Source organism: Bombyx mandarina, chromosome 09, assembly GCF_030267445.1.
Source record: "Bombyx mandarina strain Sakado chromosome 09, ASM3026744v2".
Classification (NCBI taxonomy): Eukaryota; Metazoa; Arthropoda; class Insecta; order Lepidoptera; family Bombycidae; genus Bombyx; species Bombyx mandarina.
Window position 1 is genome coordinate 14,509,355 of NC_143216.1, and position 21,069 is coordinate 14,530,423.

Below are 21,069 nucleotides of genomic sequence, written 5' to 3' on the forward strand. Positions count from 1 at the left end.
AAAATGTACCGCCTCATTTTAGGCTTAGACATTAATCTATACTAACATCTATACTAACGTCTATACTAACTTATAGACATTTTCAGCACGACTCTAGAAAACGTAGACGTAATTGAAACTACACTCAAATAGATTTTATCCATAGACACAGATGAGTCCACGCAAAATACCGGTCTGCGGTGCAAGCCATACTAATCTAATCTTAAGCTATGAAATGTTAAGTCCTCATTTGCATTATGATTAGCTCAAGGCAGAAATAAGTAGAGTGGTGACACCAAGCCATTTGGGCTCATCATTGGCCCTGCTGGCTTTAAGGATAGACGTGCTCATAATCCACTCGGTATTGAGCGTCTATGGGAGCCAACGAACATTACCATAGACAGCGACCTCAAGATACCGTACCGTTATCTCAATACCATTAACATACTAGACTGCTTTGCACTTCAAATGAGAACGCATGATTATTTTGGAACAAGGAACCACTCCTTTCGGCCAACCATTCCAGTACCATCACTACGTCTTTGAATTAAAATTTTTAATATATTCAAAATTTTAATTTTATAAATTTTTAATTTAAATTTTTTATTTTAATATTAAAAATAACAATTCCAAACTAATACACAAAATTCAAAAACGTAGTGATACTAAATTACCGTCATCATTTTATTTTTGACCTATTTGTTTATATTAATTTGAGATCATCAAAATGTCGTCAAAGTTTACTTATCTACTAAAACGTACCTACATTATATTTAGTTGGTTAATGATGATTCTACAAGACACTATAAAGGTCAACGATGCGACCATGATTGGTGTGGCTTTTGTGGAACTTTAAATAATTTACATTTTTTTTTTATTCAATCACCAGTACACCGTGAGAACAGAACAGAAAAGCATAAATATTTCGGCTTGGTTTAACTTTATGTGTGCTAAGATAAGTAAAAGAGCGAACGTTATAAATTTTGAAAGGTCTACCTGTGTCTCATCGAGAAACTTGCTTTGGTTCGCATGTGTTCCGCATACAGAATACTTAGCTTAGCAATCGGATGTCTATTTCTGGACCATCACGACACTCGTGAAGAAACAAATGCATATTGTCTCCAAGATTTGATAACTAATAGTAATTTAAATGAATTGAATTAATTTAATTCTGTTTAATGTAATTTAAAAACAAACAAAAGGAATCCGTCCGACGGGGGGGGGGGGACACATCAAAGGAAAAACAAAATTGTTATTTTTATTTGATTCCGAGCATTTTCATATTTATCTACCTTTTAAACTTTCTCTGGACTTCCTCAAATAATTCAAGACCAAAATTTGCCAAATCGGTCCAGCCGTTTTCGAGTTTTAGCGAGACTAACGAACAGCAATTCATTTTTATATATATAGATACGCTCGTTAAAGATCCGACATTTGTTTATTAACACACTTAAAATGGCTGTTTGTTTGATTTTTTATTTATTTTATCATCACGACAAATATTGTACAGGGTAAGTATTAATGTTATAATAGTTTGGCTTTTGATTCGTGAACATTGGCTGAAGGAAAATAGATTTTTAATTGCCTAGAGGAAACTATATATTGGTTGAAGAAGGTTGAAAGTAGCCAAAGACTTCACAAGACTCCAATTACCAGCGACTAACTGCCAACACTCACACAGGTGATTTGTGAAAAATAAAATATGAAACGATTACTTTCATCTGTAACAACATTTATTTCTTAATCGTTGACTACAACAAACAACAGATTAACAAATACACTTCATTATCACGATTTTATCAAGAAGCGTTTGCAATTGAGGTTATTGTACACGATACACTTAATACATCAATATGCTAACTTCAACATTATTCTTTAAATCTAGCACGAGAAATTCGTTCCTCCCACACTATTCATTAACTATACATTTGAAGCGTTGCCTGAAACATATTGCGTGAGTGGATCTGGTGAGTATAGGATATGACTAGTTTTTTTTTTTTTATTGCCTTTTTAGGCAGACGAGCATACGGCCCACCTGATGGTGAGTGGTTACCGTCGCCCATGGACTTCAACAATGCCAAGAGCAGAGCCAAGCCGCTGCCTACCGATAACCTACTGATACCTATGTTAATAAATATTAATCACGATTACTTCTTCCGGTAGACAGCTACTTGGCTATGTTCCTGGTATTACTGACATCCATGTGTGTCACTAGCAACTACTTACCATCGGATGGGCGATATTATCATCTGCATACAAACGCAATAAAAAAATCACGGCTAGTTCTATTAGAAATGCTTGCTAGTATACTAACTTTATGAAAATGAATTAATCTACATATAACCATATATCATTTAACCAGTTCAGGAATTATATCATAATACAACAAATTTGTTAGTTTTTACTAAATTACAGTCAAGAAACACAGTAATTTAAATTGAATTGTAATAATTGCATCTGCTAAGGTGTTACAGAATAACAAACACAAACTAAGACAGACATATCGAATATAGTTGCAAATTATGTAGAGAATTATTTTTTTAAGCCTTCAATCGGAATATTTTAATTCTAATTCTGAATAGAATTGTAATAAATATAATTAATAAAGATATATTATTGTATTACAAGAAATCGAATAGATAAATGATGATATTTAATAAATTTTATCCTATTATTTGTCATCTTAAAATTTAAGAAATTTTACAAATCTTAACTATTATATAACATAACAATGTACTATAACAATAAAATCGTTTCTCATAATACCCACAAACCTCTGTCTTTTTATTCTTGAAATATCATAGTTGCCAAGTAGAGGACATAAGACCAATTAATCTTATTTATATTAAATAAAATGTTGATACAAATATTAAATTAACTTTTATTTACATTTCATACGAAAGCTTATAAAGCGCTTCACATATTTGAATAACTAATACTGATTAAATTTACATATTCATGTCGCAGTCATTTTGTAATGAAAGTACGTACGCACCGCATACAGCTTTTGAGTATTCTCACGGTACGAATATTAACTGAATTAAGAGGAAAATTGTGGCGAATGCAAATCAACAAATCGTCGTTGTCGAACCAAAATCTGCTATGTGCCGTTTTTGAGATTTTTAATTTTTTTTTATTGCTTAGATGGGAGGACGAGCTCACAGCCCACCTGGTGTTAAGTGGTTACTGGAGCCCATAGACATCTACAACGTAAATGCGCCACCCACCTTGAAATATAAGTTCTAAAGTCTCAATATAGTTACAATGGCTACCCCACCCTTCAAACCGAAACGCATTACTGCTTCACGGCGGAAATAGGCGGGGTGGTGGTACCTACCCGTGCGGACTCACAAGAGGCCCTACCACCAGTAAATTTTGACCTTTTCGTATAGTTCACAGCCCTATCTACCGTATAAAAAAAACTGTTATGTGTCTATAGCTTTAATATTTATCTATAGCTTTCATATGATATAGTTCTTAAAAATTCACCTTCATATAAAAAAAAATACGAAAATGTTTTTACTCGTTAATTCTAAATAATATAATTTTTGCACATAGCAGATTTTGGTTTGACAGCGATGAAATTCTATTATTTATTTCCGCGTGATTCTTCTCCATTTCACAGATCTAAGTAGGTAATTTTCGTGGCCGTGAACGCAGCAAGGGCGGCTAACGTTGCCGCAACTGCTACTACCGCTGCAGTGGATCCTGTGGCCTTCAAAGCCAGTCCCATGAGTATGGAGACCAGCATCTGCGCTACGAACACACAACTGCTCACTACAGCCACATCTGTGCCAATACCGCGTTCCTGTCCGCAACCTCCACCGGAGCTATCCCACTGCAGAAAGAGATTTTTGTTTTTTTCAATTCACGAATCATTAAAACGATTTCATTACTGGTGGTAGGACCTCTTGTGAGTCCGCGAGGGTAGGCACCACCACCCAACCTATTTCTGCCGTGAAGCAGTAATACGTTTCGGTTTGAAGGGTGGGGCAGCCGTTGCAACTATACATGAGACCTTAGAACTTATATCTCAAGGTGGGTGGCGCATTTACGTCGTAGATGTCTATGGGCTCCAGTAACCACTGAACACCAGGTGGGCTGTGAGCTCGTCCAACCATCTAAGCCATTAAAAAAAAGAATCTTAATTTGACAAGCAAAATTATTTAACTGGGCTTATATTTTTAATTACAATACATTGGCTACGGTCGGAAACAGAACTCAACTCATCGAAGAGTTAGTGTTCAACGTCGCAAGCGCAAGCGACATAATTGTGCTTATGTAAACTAAGTCTCAGTTATTTAGTATATAACATATATTTTTTTAATATAACGCCTGCCCCATCCTTCAAAAGGTATAACTGCTTCACGACTGAAATAGACAGGGCGGTAGTACCTTTTCGTGCGTGCTCAAAAGACGCCCTACACCGGTAATTTTTCGTAAGTCAAATTTGAAGTCTGTAATAAATATATTATTATAGAAAGTTTATTAATGTAATGCCATCTCATCATCATATTTATGTTAACTAATTACTGAAAAGCCCTCTGAAGGAATTGTTAATTGAGACAGTAATTACATTTTCTTCGAAGCGCCTGACTGGTTTTACTTTCCCGCTTATTCCTTTCATACTTTTTGTAATTAATAACCATTATATTTACAGATTACACGACATAACATTTACGAGTAATATATATGATCAACTAAGGCGATAATAACCAACAAGTCGTTAAGAACAAACAAATGAAAACAAAATGTATTGAAACTGGTGGTAGGACGTATTGTGAGTCTGCACGGGTAGATACCGCCACCCTGCCTATTCCTGCCGTGAAGCAGTACTGCGTTTCGGTTTGAAGGGTGGGACAGCCGTTGTACTGTAAAAACCTTAGAACTCATGTCTCAAGGTAGGTGGCTGCATTTACTTTGTAGATGTCTATTGGCTCCGGTGGCCCCTTAACATCAAGTGGGCCGTGATATCGTCCGCCAACTTAAGTAACGAAAAAAAAACTATTTTATATTTGTCGCTTAAATGGGTGAACGAGCTCAGTGCCCACTTGACGTAAAGTGGTTACCGGAACCCATAGACAGGCATGAATGTCGCCATCTACCTTGAGAAAAGAGGTTTAAGTCTCAATTGTATAATACAACTGGAACGCATTACTGCATCGTAGCCGAAATAAGCAGGGTAATGGTACCCATCTGTGCAAGCTTACGAGACGCCTTACTGCCAATAAATTTAATGTAAATTTTAATTCATGTATATGATTTCTTGTTTCTACACAATTCCGGAAAATATTACTAGAAATACCTAAACTACTCTAGCGAATCTTTGAATATGGTATGAATATAATCGTAGTATCATAGAGCCTTGGTATAGTACTTATCGTAAGTAATGGGATAACCGTATAATGCGGGCCACACACATCAAAGGCTCATGCGGTGAATACTTGAAGGCTTAACTTTGGTACTCAGTCATATATCCTCTCAACAATTGTGACGTAGAATTATTTATGATCCTATACAAGTTACCTTGTGTTAAATAAACAATTATTTAGTTTTCCAAATTAATAAATAGATCTTTAAATCATCACTGTTACATGTTAATAAATAATAAAGAAATCGGAAATTGTTGTAAAATATATTTGATGTGTGTGTGTGTGTGTTTTTTTTAAATAAAAGCGGTTTTTTTCTCTCTTTAGTATACGATGATGCCAACGATGACGAGCATACAGCCCACTCGATGGTGAGTCTGGTGAGACTGTCATGGATGTCAGCAATGCCAGAGGCACAGCCAAACCGTTGCCTATTGGTGTTTTGCTTGTTCGGAATCAAGTATTCTATGATATTCTAGAAATACCTTACCATAAACTTATTCAATAACGTTTTTCCTACCACTCCGCACACAAAACGAAACCGAACGATCTATAAGATAGCCATTTTTCCAGACTTACAGTTGTTAATTCCCATTAACGGCCGTCTGGTGTAGTGGTAAGTGACATAGTCACTACACAAGGGGGTCGCGGGTTCGAATCCCACCAAGGGAAGATAAATATAAATGTCTTTTCCAGGGTTATGGATGTATATTAAATATATGTATGTGTATAATAAAAATCTTACATTTATTTCCGTTATCTGGTACCTGTAACACAAGTTCTTTACGAACTTATCACGGGACCAGTTAACGTGGCGTGATTGTTAGTAAATATTTATTTATTTATTTATTATTGAAGAACATGTTTCTTTTTATTTATTTTTTATTGCTCACAGGATTGGACGAGCTCACAGCCCACCCATATTTGGTGTTAAGTGGTTACTGGAGCCCATAGACGTCTACAACGTAAATACCGTCACCCACTTTGAGATATGAGTTCGAAGGTCTCAGTTTAGTTATTATTCTATATAACATAGTCTATACTGGTGGTAGGACCTTTTGGGAGTCCGCACAGGTAGGTACCACCACCCCGCCTATTTTCCGCCGTGAAGCAGTAATGCGTTTCGGTTCGAAGGGTAGGGTAGCCGCTGTAACTATACTGAGACCTTAGAACTTATATCTCGAGGTGGGTGGCGCACTTACGTTGTAGATGTCTATGGGCTCCAATAACCACTTAACACCAGGTGGGCTGTGAGTTCGTCCAACCATCTAAGCAATAAAAAAACATAAAAAATACATCCGAAACAAAATTCTTTATTGGTAACTGGAGCATCTCACGTCTGTGTCTTGAACACAATCCGACGTTCCTCAAATTTTTTTTTTTTATTTTTTTTTTATTGCCTTTGTAGGCAGACGGGCATACGGCCCACCTGATGGTGAGTGGTTACCGTCGCCCATGGACTTCAGCAATGCCAGGGGCAGAGCCAAGCCGCTGCCTACCTGTAAATGAGATATAAAAGGTGTTTTCGACGATAAATAGCGTACTGTTTATGAACCTAGTATTAGTAATGACCATTAGAGGCAACGACTACTTACCATGGCCTGCAAATATCTGGCAAGATTTTAATTCAACAGCAATCAAAAATGGTGTCCAAAAATACACATGTGTGTTAGAAAAGACGTTGTTTCCCGAGCGCTATAACATGTCTTTCTTCAAACGAGGCTTGTGGAGAGTACTTAACGGTAGGCAGCGGTTTAACTCTGCCCCTGGAATTGCTGAAGTCCATGGGCGACGGTAACCATACACCATCAAGTGAGCCGTACGTTTGTCTGCCTACTATGCAATAAATAAATAAAAATACTGTAGCCGATATTAGAGTGCAAAAGTACTGACCATCCCAGTGGCGTGGTAATGAGCGACCAGTAGATATGGCATCGTGAACAGCGTAGAATACATGACGCCCGCAGTCCAACTGAATAGAAGTACTGAAGCAGGATCCCGCAGTACGCAAAGCATCAGCATCCCGCAACTATACGTACATAGACCGCCGACATATACCTTCTTGGCGCTACAATAAAAAAAAAAAAAGATTAAATAAAGCTTAATATTGTTACGCGCTGGGGTTCGGGATAAATTAAAATTCTACCGAAATACGAATATTTAACACTTAGAACACTTAAAACACTTCACAAGCCCATTAAAATTCTCAATTCACTTCTTTCGCTTCGCTTCAGGTGATTCGTTTGCTGTTTCGCTTCGAGTAGTTCCGATTACTAATTGACTGCGTGCCATCTCTGCAACGCTTTTATAGTCGATACGACATCCCTAGATTTATCGAGTACATTCTGGGCAAGTCGAGTAGCTTCGATGTGTGTTTCTGCTATTTGACAATAGATGGCGTTGTACTTTTCGATTTCAATAACCTTCAATATTCGTTTTGGCTATTCGGCAATAGATGGCGTTACTCTTACCGGCGTAACAATATATGCATCATCCTCGATGCCATTAGGAAGGGTCTGTCTGTTAAGACTGTCATTTGTAGTATAATAAGATACGAATTTTAATAAATTTTCTTTGACTGTTTTTTTACGACATTAATGGGCGAACGAGCTGACGGACTATCTGGTGTAAAATTACCGGACCTCACAGACATTACAATATGAGTACCGCCATACACTTTGAGATACGAGGTCAGTCTCATTGTATAGCTGCTGTCCAACTCTTCAAACCCATGACTGTTTCGTAGTAGAAATAAACGGATTTTGCCGTTGCTGCCGTTGCTACACTTTGCTACCGTTGCAATGCAAGGCGCATTAAGCATCATCAGTAAATTATATTTTTTTAAATAGCATTTGTTTATACCTATTAGTACCTTACAATTAATACTTAATACAAACCAAATACTTACAATTTAATTTGAAATGTACCAAAAAGTACTAGCTTAAAGGTCATGTTACCTGGTCATAAAATTATTGAAAAAAAACTACAAAGACAACATGCTTCCTTGCGTAATACACACTTTAAGACTTATTAATAACGATCTAAATATTCGGAATACAATGTACGAAAACGATATCAAAAAACTTAATAGGATATCGATTCAAATTAAAATATGTATTACGCTTAGAGACGCAGTAATCTAAAAAAAAATATTTATCGATTTTTAAATCTGCGAAACCGATGAAGTGCCAGCCGGGAAGCTAGACTAAAGTCAAGGTGCCTCTCTGATCTTGTTAGCACTAGGAAATACGAAGACAGACTTCTCGTGTCAAGTTTAAGGACAACTGATTTCAAACGCGACAATATATGCTCGAGATCAAAATTTAACTTGCTTTGAAATCATTTTAAACGGTTTTATGAGATTTGAAATTACAAAATGTAACTTCCACAGTGAAAAAAATATGTTTCACAAGAGTTTTCTTTGAATTTCGGGAGTCCTGGACATAATTAGAATTAATTACTCTTGTAGTTTAACTTCATGTTTTTAATGTAATTATTTATAATTGCCGAAGTTTCGAATCTACTTATTTATATATATATATATATAAATGAATTGCTGTTCGTTAGTCTCGCTAAAACTCGAGAACGGCTGGCCTGATTTGGCTAATTTTGGACTTGAATTATTATTTGTGGAAGTCCAGAAAGGTTTAAAAGGTAGATAAATATGAAAATGCGCGGAATTAAATAAAAATAACAATTTTATTTTCCCTTTGATGTGTCCCCCGCCGGACCGATTCCTTTTGTTTGTTTTAGGTTATTTTATACTAAAGTTTAGGTCTTGTATTTATCGATTGAGGCACTACGAAGTCTGCCGAGATGGAATCTATGCTATGATCAGTTGGTGGTCAAGGAGTATAGTCATAAAAGCACAGTAATCGAGTAACCATCCCACCAACAGTGTAACCATCAAGTTCAATAGAAAATTACATAGGTTCGCATTTATTCCATTCCGCGCTTGTTGCAATAATAAGACTTACCCAAGTCTCTTGATAAGCCTTTCGATGACTGTAGAATAACACGCACAGGATAGAGAATACATCGCCATTCCCCAACATCCAAATCTTACACCTGCCTCATAGTTGATGCGGTCTTCACTTCCAACTGGCGCCTGAAAATATTTTGATAGCAAAATAACGGCAGTATTATTATCTACAGTGAATGAAAGTAAATCGGTATAAGCAAACATAATAAAAATGAAAACGATAATATTTTGTTTATGTTTTATGATTGCTTTTATGTTTTTATTTTTATTTTTGATTGTTCAGGTGGGTGGACGAGCGCACGGCCCGCCTGGTGTTAAGCGGATACAGTGTAGACATCTACAACGTATATGCCGCCACCCACCTTGAGACATGAGTTCCAAGGTCTCAGTTTTAACAATACAACGGCTTCCTTCAAACCGAACGCATTACTGCTTCACGGCAGAATTAGGTACGGTGGTGGTACCTATCAGTGCCGACTGACAAGGCGTCCTACTACCAATATACATACGACTTCTTTCTCGTCTACCTTTGGCATTGTCGATGCCCATAGCTAGTGGTAACGATTTTCACACATTTGTGTCGCAGGCTCGTCTTATTATTGAAACAAAAACAAAATCAATAAAATATATTCACAAACAATCAGTTTGGGATACGATATAATTTCTAATTGTAATTGCTTTGTTTTTATTACTGTTAAAATGGGAAACATGAGCTAATAGTTCGTTTGAAAAATAATTAAATAGTTCGTGACGGTAATTTCTTACCGCTGGATTCCCTCCAAAGACGGATTCGCCAACGAAGTCGGTGAAGTACAATGAATAGCAAACGTGTGCCATCCAGCAGAAGAGATTAGTGAGGCAAACGATGCGAAGGGAGCCCGGCATCACCACAATCGACTTGAGATAATGCCCCAAAGAGAGAGGCTCTGCGCCGTGTGGGCTGTCCGATATGCTGATTGTGTTCCCGGCCTCTGCAGACTGTAATCCATAAAATGTAATATCTGTTAAAGAACTCAATGATGAAAGCCTGCAACGCCAGATCGTGACTTGCGCTAAATATATAAAATACACGAAATTTAATGGAAACACTCGCGCGATACCTGTCCTATTATTAGATTAAATTTTTGTACTAGCTGACCCGGCTTCGACTTTGTAGTGCATCAATCAACAAATAAAATACCTAAACTTTTGTTTAAAATAAACTTAAAACAAACAAAACAAATCCGTTCGACGGGGGACACATCTAAGGAAAAACAAAATTGTTATTTTTATTTAATTCTGAGCATTTTTATATTTATCTACCTTTTAAACCTTCTCTGGACTTCCACAAATAATTCAGTATCAAATTAGCCAAAACAGGCCAGTCGTTCTTGAGTTTTAGCGACACTAACGAACAGCAACTCATTTTTATATAATAATATATAGATTCCATGCAATTTTTTATTATTGAAAAAAAAAAGGTTATTAATTTCTTTACAATAACTGACTCAATGAGTTAATCTATTCGTTTATCATTTAGTCTAAAAAAACAAACGTCAAATTGGTAGTATTAATATGTATTACAAATATTATAAGCATTAAAAACGGTTAATTCTAATTATCAAGTTAAGTCCAACTTTGGATCTTAGTTGTTAAATATTATGTATAATAATAAATTTTATGTAGATGACAACAACCCGGAGTCTCAAGTGCTGAAGTTTGAATCCCAGGTGTTTTGGTTAACATTAATTATTTCAAGCGGTATTAGCGTCTGTCTTCATACGAACGAAGTTCATTGACATTACGATTATGGTACATCTCAGTATTATCACGTCTTATATCTTAATGAACACGTTAATGAGTACAAATGATAGACGTGCCCCGCGGTTTTCTCCGGGTTCATTTTGTAAAAAATGAATTATCTTACATTTTTCTGGGAGAATAAAAATCAATTATGTTGCTCTCTGGGCCATAGACTATATACTAAACACAGACTAAATATATTATTAAAACGGTTTACTAAGTAAATGAAAAACTTATCATTTTTATTGTGGAATATATATTTTTATTGCTTACATGAGTGGACAGGCTCATGGCTCACCTGGTCTAAATGATTAACCGGAGTCCTTAGACATGAACAAAGGAAATGCCGCCACTCCCTATGACATATTGACATATGAATTCTAAACCACAGTTTTATTGTACAACAACTGACGCGACCTTCAAATCAAAACGCATTACTGGTTTACGGCAGAAAATTGCAGGGTGGTGGTACCTATCCGAGGGACCTCACGAAATGCCTAGTAAGAAACATACAAACAATAACAAACAAAAACTTTCACTATTGTATTGACAATATATATGTACCTATAGATTATATTATAGTAGAACTATCTTTTAATTGTATTTCTTGCCTTGTATTTCTTTCTTCATGAGGCTGTATATATAAATTTTACTAAATGTTAACGTGTATTAAAAGGACAAAAATTGTATATCATGTAGTTCAAATGAATTAAAAATTGAAAAAGGATATGTTTTGTTAGCTACCCATAATCGATAGAGCTTACTTCAGACTGGCCAACTGATCCATAACTAGAATTTTCTTTCTTAATTTTATCAAGAGCCTGTTCCTCATCGAAGCTTTCTTGAGCACGCTCGTTTTCAGCCATTCTTCTAAATTCATCTTGTTCGTTTAGCTCACCGAGCGGTATCTCTTTGAAGCTGGTCACCGTTGCGGTAACGCACGCAACGAATATAGCAGTGATCAGTGAAAACACCGCTCTAACGTGACCCCCGAATATTTCGCCTGAAAATTTACATTACTTTTGTTATACTGATGCGCTGGTGTAATAGTTAGTGCTTCTGTCTGCAGGGACGAGACGAGGGTCTCGGTTTGTTTGCTATTTGTCTGGGTATTTATTATCTATATATGTATTTATTTAAAAAGTATATAATTATGTATCTCAGTCTGGTTATTATAGTACAGGAAATTCTAGTTTGGGGACATGCAATTAAGTAGTCTAACGTACTCTACTGATAACTGTTAAATACCTAGTTTAGTTTCGTCCCAGTTGATGCCTCCGAGTGCGTATCCCATAAAACCTCCCAGGCCGGCCATCACCGTAAAAGTACTTAGTCCTTTTGCATGATCCTCTGAAACGAAAACAGATTACCCAGAAACGGTTTATTGATCAATATATCAGTGGATAAATACTTATATATTGTAATTGAAATCTTGAATTTTAAAGTTAAAGTTTAGACAGTGAAATGTTTGGTTGAATGTGGTAAAGGGGGATGTAAAGGAGAATAACCTCACCCAGAAGGATGCCGAAAACCGGGAAAGTGGAGGAGTTTAAGTGGGAAAGCGGACCCTGGCACTAGACCGTGAAAACGCTTGGAGGAAGAAGATAAAACAGTGAAATATCTCATACCTAAACTAGATTGAGATGCAGAACACTAATCTATTGGTCTTAATTTCTTTTTCACACACTTTTTAACCGTATGATTTAATGTATTTGTGTTTTGTAACTGTTGTTTCTGTACTTTCTTAAGAATGACAATTTGATATTTGTTATGGAAATACCGAAAAAACGGATAAAATAGAATGTTTGTGTCATTTTGGTGCTTGAAAATGTAGATTAGATAAATAATAATACAAAAATCAGAAAACCAAAAACGGAGAAATAAATGAAACACCATAAGTAGAAACAAAAAAGTAATTTCCTATGATGCGTTGCAATGGATAACGGAAATACAACGGAAAAAATGGATGCCTATATTCAAAACTAATCTCGTCGTGAACGCTGTTCCTAATTACGCGATAACAGACAATGCAATAGCAGTCAAGTTTTTTTACTAATCACAAATTTACCTGTGTGCATATGGCATATAGTAACAGAATCAAAAATACATTAATTTACATGAAAAAATCAGAACTAAAATAACAGAACGCTCTCTCGTACATTCTTAAACTAAATATTTGGAAACATCAAATATTAGTTTGTAGATGATTCCGTCCTACATAACAAGAAGCTAAAACAAGCAAACTTCCGAAGAATAAGACGCGAAGATGTCGTATCTATTTGGTTAATATCATGTGTATGTGTAAGTTACTCAGAATATTAAACTTCATACAAATATTTGAGAGGATACGTACACTATGTTAAGAAAGAAATAGGCTCTTTTATATATTTAAATGACTATTATTTTTAAAGATATGATGTCCTTAAACTCGATGAAAAATATGTTAAGTGTACTATAAAATTTTAGTAACAAAAAGCCTTTGTCTATATTACAAACTATAGCTCTCTGTAATTATTTTTATGTGTGTGTTTTCTTTAAATTCGCAATTTATACGTAAGTAGAGAAACGAAGAAAATCTGTATTCCATTTATAATTTAGGATGAGGATGACGATTTTCTAATAAATTACACCATTCACGGAAGGTAATGTTTCAAGGCCAACTATTTTTTTTAATAGCAGAATAGACGCATGATCTGAATTTATAGTCTCCCGTTCGACTGACGTTACAGGGTGGTAAGGTAATATTATCTATATAAAAGCATTATTTTTTTTAGTAGACATTACTTAATTTATATTGTAAAGTATTATTTATACGGGGCAATAATAGCTATGTTTTCGTTGAATAGAAAACCGTCCCCACCCTGTATATACCAAATTTAGACTTATTAGATAGATTATTATTTATAACATGGATGAATAGATATGACACTTTTTGTCAACGATTTGACAGTCAACAAATTGACGGTAATTATGGACAAGAGAGTGAGCGACACAAAATACTCATTATCCCGGGATCTTGCAAATTGTTTCATTGTTTTTGAAATCCTGATTTAACGCGCCTACCATGTAATTATAAACCAGGTACCTCCGACCAGGACAGAATCAGCTATTGACCCTGACTGTTAGTCCATGGAAGTATTTTCACAGATTTCGAATAAAATTCCAAAGAGTTTCACTGCTGCTTCCCACTTTCGGTGATTTAATTAGATTAGTGTCAATTTTGAAGTAATTTAATTTTGTTTTTATTGCTTTAGACGTATAGACGATTCCCGACAATATACGCGGCGTTGGATGTCAGGCCTTGCTACTTATGTAAGGAATGTTCTGGAGACCCAGTAGACAACGCATATCTGGACACAAAAGTAACGCGATCTACCAGTCCGTCGGCACCGCGTTTATTAGAGATATAACTAATTACGTCCAATAGCCAGACATCTCTTAGCACGGAGTCGCCCTGTCGATAATGTGCTAGGCCTGATAGAGAACATGATACAAGAATAAAAAGGCCTATAGGTGAATGTCGTCAGCCAACTAAAGACGTGAGACCGGAGTTTTTTTTTTTATTGCTTAGATGGGTGGACGAGCTCACAGCCCACCTGGTGTTAAGTGGTTACTGAAGCCCATAGACATCCACAACGTAAATGCGCCACCCACCTTGAGATATAAGTTCTAAGGTCTCAAGTATAGTGACAACGGCTACCCCAACCTTCAAACCGAATCGCATTACTGCTTCACGGCAGAAATAGGTAGGAGATAGAATTGTAACGAGTGAAGCTCTGACTGCATCGCCGTGGGACGTAGTACCAGATGAACCGATATCTAATAGTTTCACGCAAGCAAATGTAAATGGAACAAATACTGACGAGTGAAGTTAGTTAGTACTAAAATCAGATAGAGTAATCCTTACACTTCCGTTTTCATCAGCTGTAATATTGATTTGAATTTGTTTCCAAAGAAACAAAAAAAAATGACTTTTTACGATCAAAATCAGAATGCATATAAAGCACAAGTATTAACCTATTCTTTCGGTTCTTGTTTGTAAAAATCCGAAATAATGAGATAAATCAATCATGTCCAGGCGTCACTGATAAAATATGTTTCATGGTTCATCGCTGTGTCCACAGTCACATGCCGTGACGTTTGAAGTACAAATATTGAAATAAAATTCATTGTATCAATTAAACTAGGTTAAGGCTTCAGAAGAATGTTCTGAATGTAATTAACAATTATCTACCGCTGTTTACGTTCAAGTTTTCGGGGAAAAATTACACGCGTTAATTCCAGGAGACGTGTGATTCACCGAACAAATAAATAATTTTAATCTATGTTAATGAGTTTGCTTATTGTATTTATGAGTTTGCAAAGCCGAAGATTACGCGTCTCAGTATCGTTAAAGTGCTCTGTTCCGAGATTAATTCAGTTAAGTAGTCGCACCGCATCAGCTCACATAAACCTAAGTGACATTTGATAAATTAAATCATATCTTCTTCCCGAACGAATAACGGATAATTATCATAAAAAGGCATTGAAAGAAATTAGGCTTTGATAGCTAGAAAATTTTATGAACAACAACTAGAGATCCAATCAATCAAAATAATTAAAATTATGTAAATTTTTATTTTTGATAGGAGCTCTTAAGGAATTCAAGATCACGCGGTACAACTCAAATAATATAAGAAACGTAGTACCTCTTATAATATGTTAATGGGTTAAGTATTAGCATAAGTAAATTTGAATAGTATGCGATACTGACCTGGTACTGTCACGTCGAGGAGATAAGCCCGGGCTGGACTCTGACAGGCGTCTGCGTCGAAATCCAAGAACACAGTTCCTAAAACTGTGAACACTACGCCCCAGGGATGATAGTTCTTTTCTGGAGTTTCCAGTGAACTGCGGGGTCCTAGCACGGCGGGCGTTGTAGTCGAATTCGATGAATACTCGTCGCCTAACAGGTAGCCTATTGCCTCTCCGTTAGGCACTAGAATTAAACCTAAAAAAAAGGATTGTTCGAAATTTCAGCTTTGTGGTTTTCTTTTAGCTCAGCTTTGAGCGGTTCAGTGGAGTACGCAGATATGAAATTCAGAGAACGTTGATACCTTTTTTTTCCCCTACCTCTGCTGATAGCCTTGAGAGGCTATTTCAGCTTCACCCTAACGTGTGTAGGTGAGCTCACGGGGCTCAAACTGGAGTGTTGCTAAAACTGACCCTAGCAAGAGCAGTACTTCGCAGAATCTACCACCGGATCGGAAACGCGACCCACTGAGAAGATCCGGCGAGAAACTCAGTGAGCTGTGTCTATGGGTTAATTCGCTCGTCGAGCCCTTCGTCGCAAGCGACGGGTTCGACGAGGACGGTGACCGGAGTTGATACCCGTTCTCCGATGTTTCCCTTAGTCGCCTTTTACGCCAACCAAGGGTTGTTGACAACACAGAGCCAAACGTTTGTTCTTCTTTCATGAAATAAGGCGTGTTTTTTACGACTTCTACTTGCGGTACCTATGCATTTTATTTTGTATGAAAGTGTTGAAACGAAACGAAGATTTATGTTTCTGTCCTATTGATTAAATTAGTAGTATCTTTTTATCAAATAAATAAAATAAATTAGAATTTAACTTAAAGTAGGTACTAATGGAAAAGGGTCTAAATGCCAAAATTTTGTATGGCTCCTACAAAAAAACAACACAAAATTACTGGATTACTAAATTTTCAATATATGTTCGATTTTGAAAAGCCGACCGCAAGCGTTTAGTACTTACCTAGAAAAACGCCCAACGATAGTAAAACTATAAACGGCCTGCGTCTCCCAAACTTCGAACGACATCTGTCACTCAATGAACCCAGTAGTGGAGTCATGAAGAACCCTATCAACGGTGACAGAGCCCATACTAATGTCATTTCTTCATGCGGTACCCCAATCTGTAGTAACGTCGGAGACACGAAAGCGGTTTCGCCGGCGTATGAGAATTCTATGCCCATTACGGCGGCAGAAATACGCATTAACTCGACGCGGCTTTTCCTCCTGAAATCATAAATCTGTTTATTTCTCCCGCGAAACACTTTTGAGTTCCAGTTTTAAGGATGGCATAGTTGAGACGCTCAGCACAGTTAGTGAGTAGAACACGTTTCCGACTTCGCCTTAACATCTCAACGCGGTGAAAATCATGGCGAGATTTATGGGTTCATGTAACTAATAAAACCCAAGTGAGTCGTGAGATACGCAATAAAAAAAGTATAAGTTTAATAACCAATGTTTTTGGCATTGAGAATCGTGTATGCGGTCATCTTGAAAAACAAATAAATTTATCTCTACTACCGATTTCCAAAAGTAAGCCGCATTAAACACTTCGATAGCAGTCTTATTACCTGTTGTCGAAGATGAATTTAATATTACTGAAGTACAACAAACTCTTTTTTTTTAGGTGGGATAGATGACCTCACGGCCTACTTATTGTTATCAGTCTTGAGGTCGTATGGTCGAAATCTTAGTTGACTAAATACGACTTTACAAAACAGAATGCGTGATTTAAAAAAACAGCGCTCTGGTGGTAGAAGCAGAGAAGCCGCAGTATCACTAATATTCTATTAGGTTGAGAGTTGAGAGAGAGAGAAGAGTTGTTCCATTAGGATAATGTACTTGAATGGTTTTGTTTCGTATCAGTCCAGCGACACGACTGTAAAGCCAAATAAAATGCCAACGGAAGAGTTTTGTATAAAATTTGCGGTAGCGATGAATAATACGAATTCAGAAAAATAAAACGTAACGGCAGAGGTCAACGTTCCATTTTGTAAAAACAGAAACAAGCTGAGTTTCAAACTTTTGAAAATTGTAATTAATTTAAGAAATCAAAACTTCAATTATAATCTTAAGAACGAAAATCATGGTTTCCTACGACGAAATCGCCAGATGCATTCTTTTAGAGGTGAATCTCAACCTTCATCAGGTAAAAAATTATAAAGCTATGTATGTATATTATCACGTCATATCAATGATCTATGTATCTTTACTACGATTAATATTTGAAAGAATACACGAGGCAATCGAAAACTCCTTAGGCTAAATTTGTTATTGCTTAAATTACTGGTTTAAGAATTAACAACAGTGGGTAGGAAAGGGCAACAAAAAAATTCTACATTCTTAAAAAAACGATATAAATAAATACACTTTGAAAACTTTTTTTATTGCCCATGTATGCAGACGAACATACGGCCCACCTGATAGTGAGGGGTTACCGTCGCTCATGGACGCTCAGACCCAAGACGCTGCCCACCGTTAAAACTAACTTCTTTTCTTACCTAAATATATCACTATATTCGCTATCCTGCCATACTCGTCCAGGAGACTCTTCTGAATTAGGGATACCAAACAAGGTCTCCGCTAAGATATCCTTGACTCCCCTAGGATGTTGCTCCTTCCATAATGACCATCTTTCTTTGTATCGGTCCCGTGCACTATGAAACCTTCCTGTTAACCCCTGGTACTCATGAAGTTTATCAGCCATCTTCACTTCACTAACCTTTTTTTTTTCAATTCACATGCTACGCGTCCATTACACGTGTAAACTATGAATAGTTTAGTAGTAGTGTGAAACCTGTTTATCGACAACGCAATACGTTCTTGGTCGTGCTTACGAAATCCCCCTAAGTATTTATTCATTCAAATTTAATTGCCAATGATTAATGAATACCGTTGTACATCTTTTTAACAAATACGAACGATTTTAATATGAAGTTTTGACTCGCAATTCGCGTCCTACTAAGTATCGAATTGTGAGCGAAGTTGGAAAGTATTTTAATAGGCGCAGTTGTCCTGTTTTCAAAGTGAGCGCTGTCGGTTTGCGGCGCTATCGGAGGGCGGAGGAAGACTGGAACGCGCGCGCCGCCCCAAGCTCGCCCGTCCGCCCTTACTGACCAACACAAGACTAACTTACTAGAAGCGATTTTATCAAATCTTTATTCAGGTTTGTTAGTATATCGGTATTTTTATATATGTATTCATTTTGTATATATTTTCTAGATCTCTTTGATTAACTTATAATATTATGCATAGCTATTATTATAAAGATTTACTGGTGGTAGGACCTCTTGAGAGTCCGCGCGGGTAGGTACCACCACCCTGCCTATTTCTGTCGTGAAGCAGTAATGCGTTTCGGTTTGAAGGGTGGGGCAGTCGTTGTAACTCAAGTATATTGAGTCCTTAGAACTTCTTATATATCTCAAGGTGGGTGGCGCATTTACGTTGTAGATGTCTATGGGCTCCAGTAACCACTTAGCACCAGGTGAGCACGTCCACCCATTTAGCAACAAAAAAAAACGACTTTAAAAATATTAGCTTCTCCTCCGATAGTCGGGTAAGAGATCCACCGTGTGCCTACAGGAAAAATTAAAGAGTCATGTTAAGTCAAATTAATAGACAGCCGACAATTGAACGTTAAAATATCAAAGAAGTTTATTGTTACAATTAAAAGTGAAATGTGTATTTTTAGCGTGTCGCTTCTGAGATTATATTTCACGGCGAACGCCCCGGGGATTACGCTTATTGGGGATCGGGGAACAGACGACAGATTGTATCCTCCAGTAAATAAACAAACTGATCGTCTGTCGGTCTTATTGCTTTTCTATCTTTAGAAGATTCGTAGCGATCAACCCAGAGTTACGGCTGCCTTTATTGAATGAAACATGAAACGGTTCACGATAGAAACTCTTTATTGAAATCTGATTTAATCGTAAATTCTCTTATCCCGATTTAAATATTCAAATGATGCGTCTGGAAAAATTGTCCGTTAAACCATACGACTTGAAAATGAAAATGAGCACTGATTCACGTAAACCCGGATTAGAATTATACGGTAAACCTACGGTATTCCTTTTAATATTGTATAAAACTATATGTATGTATTTATGTATGGATATGTATATTTCATTGTGTATATATGTATATATCTTCTGTGTATGTATTTGTAATTTAATATAAATTTCATTGCACCTACCACTATTTATTCTGCACTACCTTTGGTTGACTGGTAGATAATGCCTTAAGCATTAAGTCCGCCAATGTAAATTTTACATGAAGTGTAATAAATAAATAAAAATAAACTTAAATGAACAAACATCGGTAGGAGTACAAAAAAGAAGAAAAAATTAATAATACGTTTTTAATTTTCAGAAATTTGCGAAGATATCTCGTCACGCGAATGCACCCAAAACGGAATGTTGTAACTAAACTTATCAGCAATTGAGTTAATGCCGGCGAAGTGCTACTTTAACGTTCGATGAAATGATCAAATAATTCTCGCATTGACCTCAATTCGATTCGGTTATCTTAACTAAATTTTTCACAAAAAAAAACATGCTGTTGCAGGTTTAAAGTAAGCTCACATTTCAAGTTCAACGACAGATCTTATCTATTTGACAAACGGAACGCTTATACTGACACATTCGATAAAATTTGGACACTATTGTCTCAAGTGCGCATCCGCCCACGTAAATTCCTAAAATTTGAAAGGTACAAACTGTAACAGATGTTTAATTATGAAATTTTAACAATAAACAAAACGCGTCAATGTTTACGAAGTAATAATATAGCTATTAGTAGCTGCTACCCAAGTTTTATTTTGTTGTGTATTCGATAGATTTGCACGTTTACTACCCACAGTGGTGGATTTACAATAGGGGCAGACGGGGCAAGTACCCGAAGCGGCAAAATTTTGAAACTAAAATTTTTTTTTTAAGTCGTATCAAGATTGCTCAATATACTTTATTAATAATTTACTTTTTAATTGATAATTCAAGAAATTCAATTCATCCATTATTTATGAATTATAATTTTGGCAACTTTGGTAAAAATTAATAATCAAAATGATTTAATCAACTTATTTCCTTGGAGATTTAAAATAATAATCGATTTTTCTATTTTCTGTAATTAAAGAAATTTAATTTTTTTTTGATGTAATATAATTAT

General features: G+C 36.2%; 1 protein-coding gene across 1 annotated transcript; it reads right to left on the reverse strand.

Annotated features, from left to right (window-relative positions):
• Positions 1-1,694: 1,694 nt before the first annotated feature.
• On the reverse strand, positions 1,695-19,028 carry lovit (loss of visual transmission). Its single transcript, XM_028170178.2, has 9 exons — positions 18,405-19,028; positions 16,868-17,130; positions 15,866-16,102; positions 12,361-12,462; positions 11,877-12,115; positions 10,096-10,308; positions 9,326-9,456; positions 7,242-7,416; positions 1,695-3,817 (listed from the first exon to the last, which is right to left on the reverse strand). Exons 1-9 carry the CDS (start codon positions 18,608-18,610, stop codon positions 3,599-3,601), a joined length of 1,785 nt encoding a protein of 594 aa, XP_028025979.2. The 5' UTR covers positions 18,611-19,028; the 3' UTR covers positions 1,695-3,598.
• Positions 19,029-21,069: the final 2,041 nt, after the last annotated feature.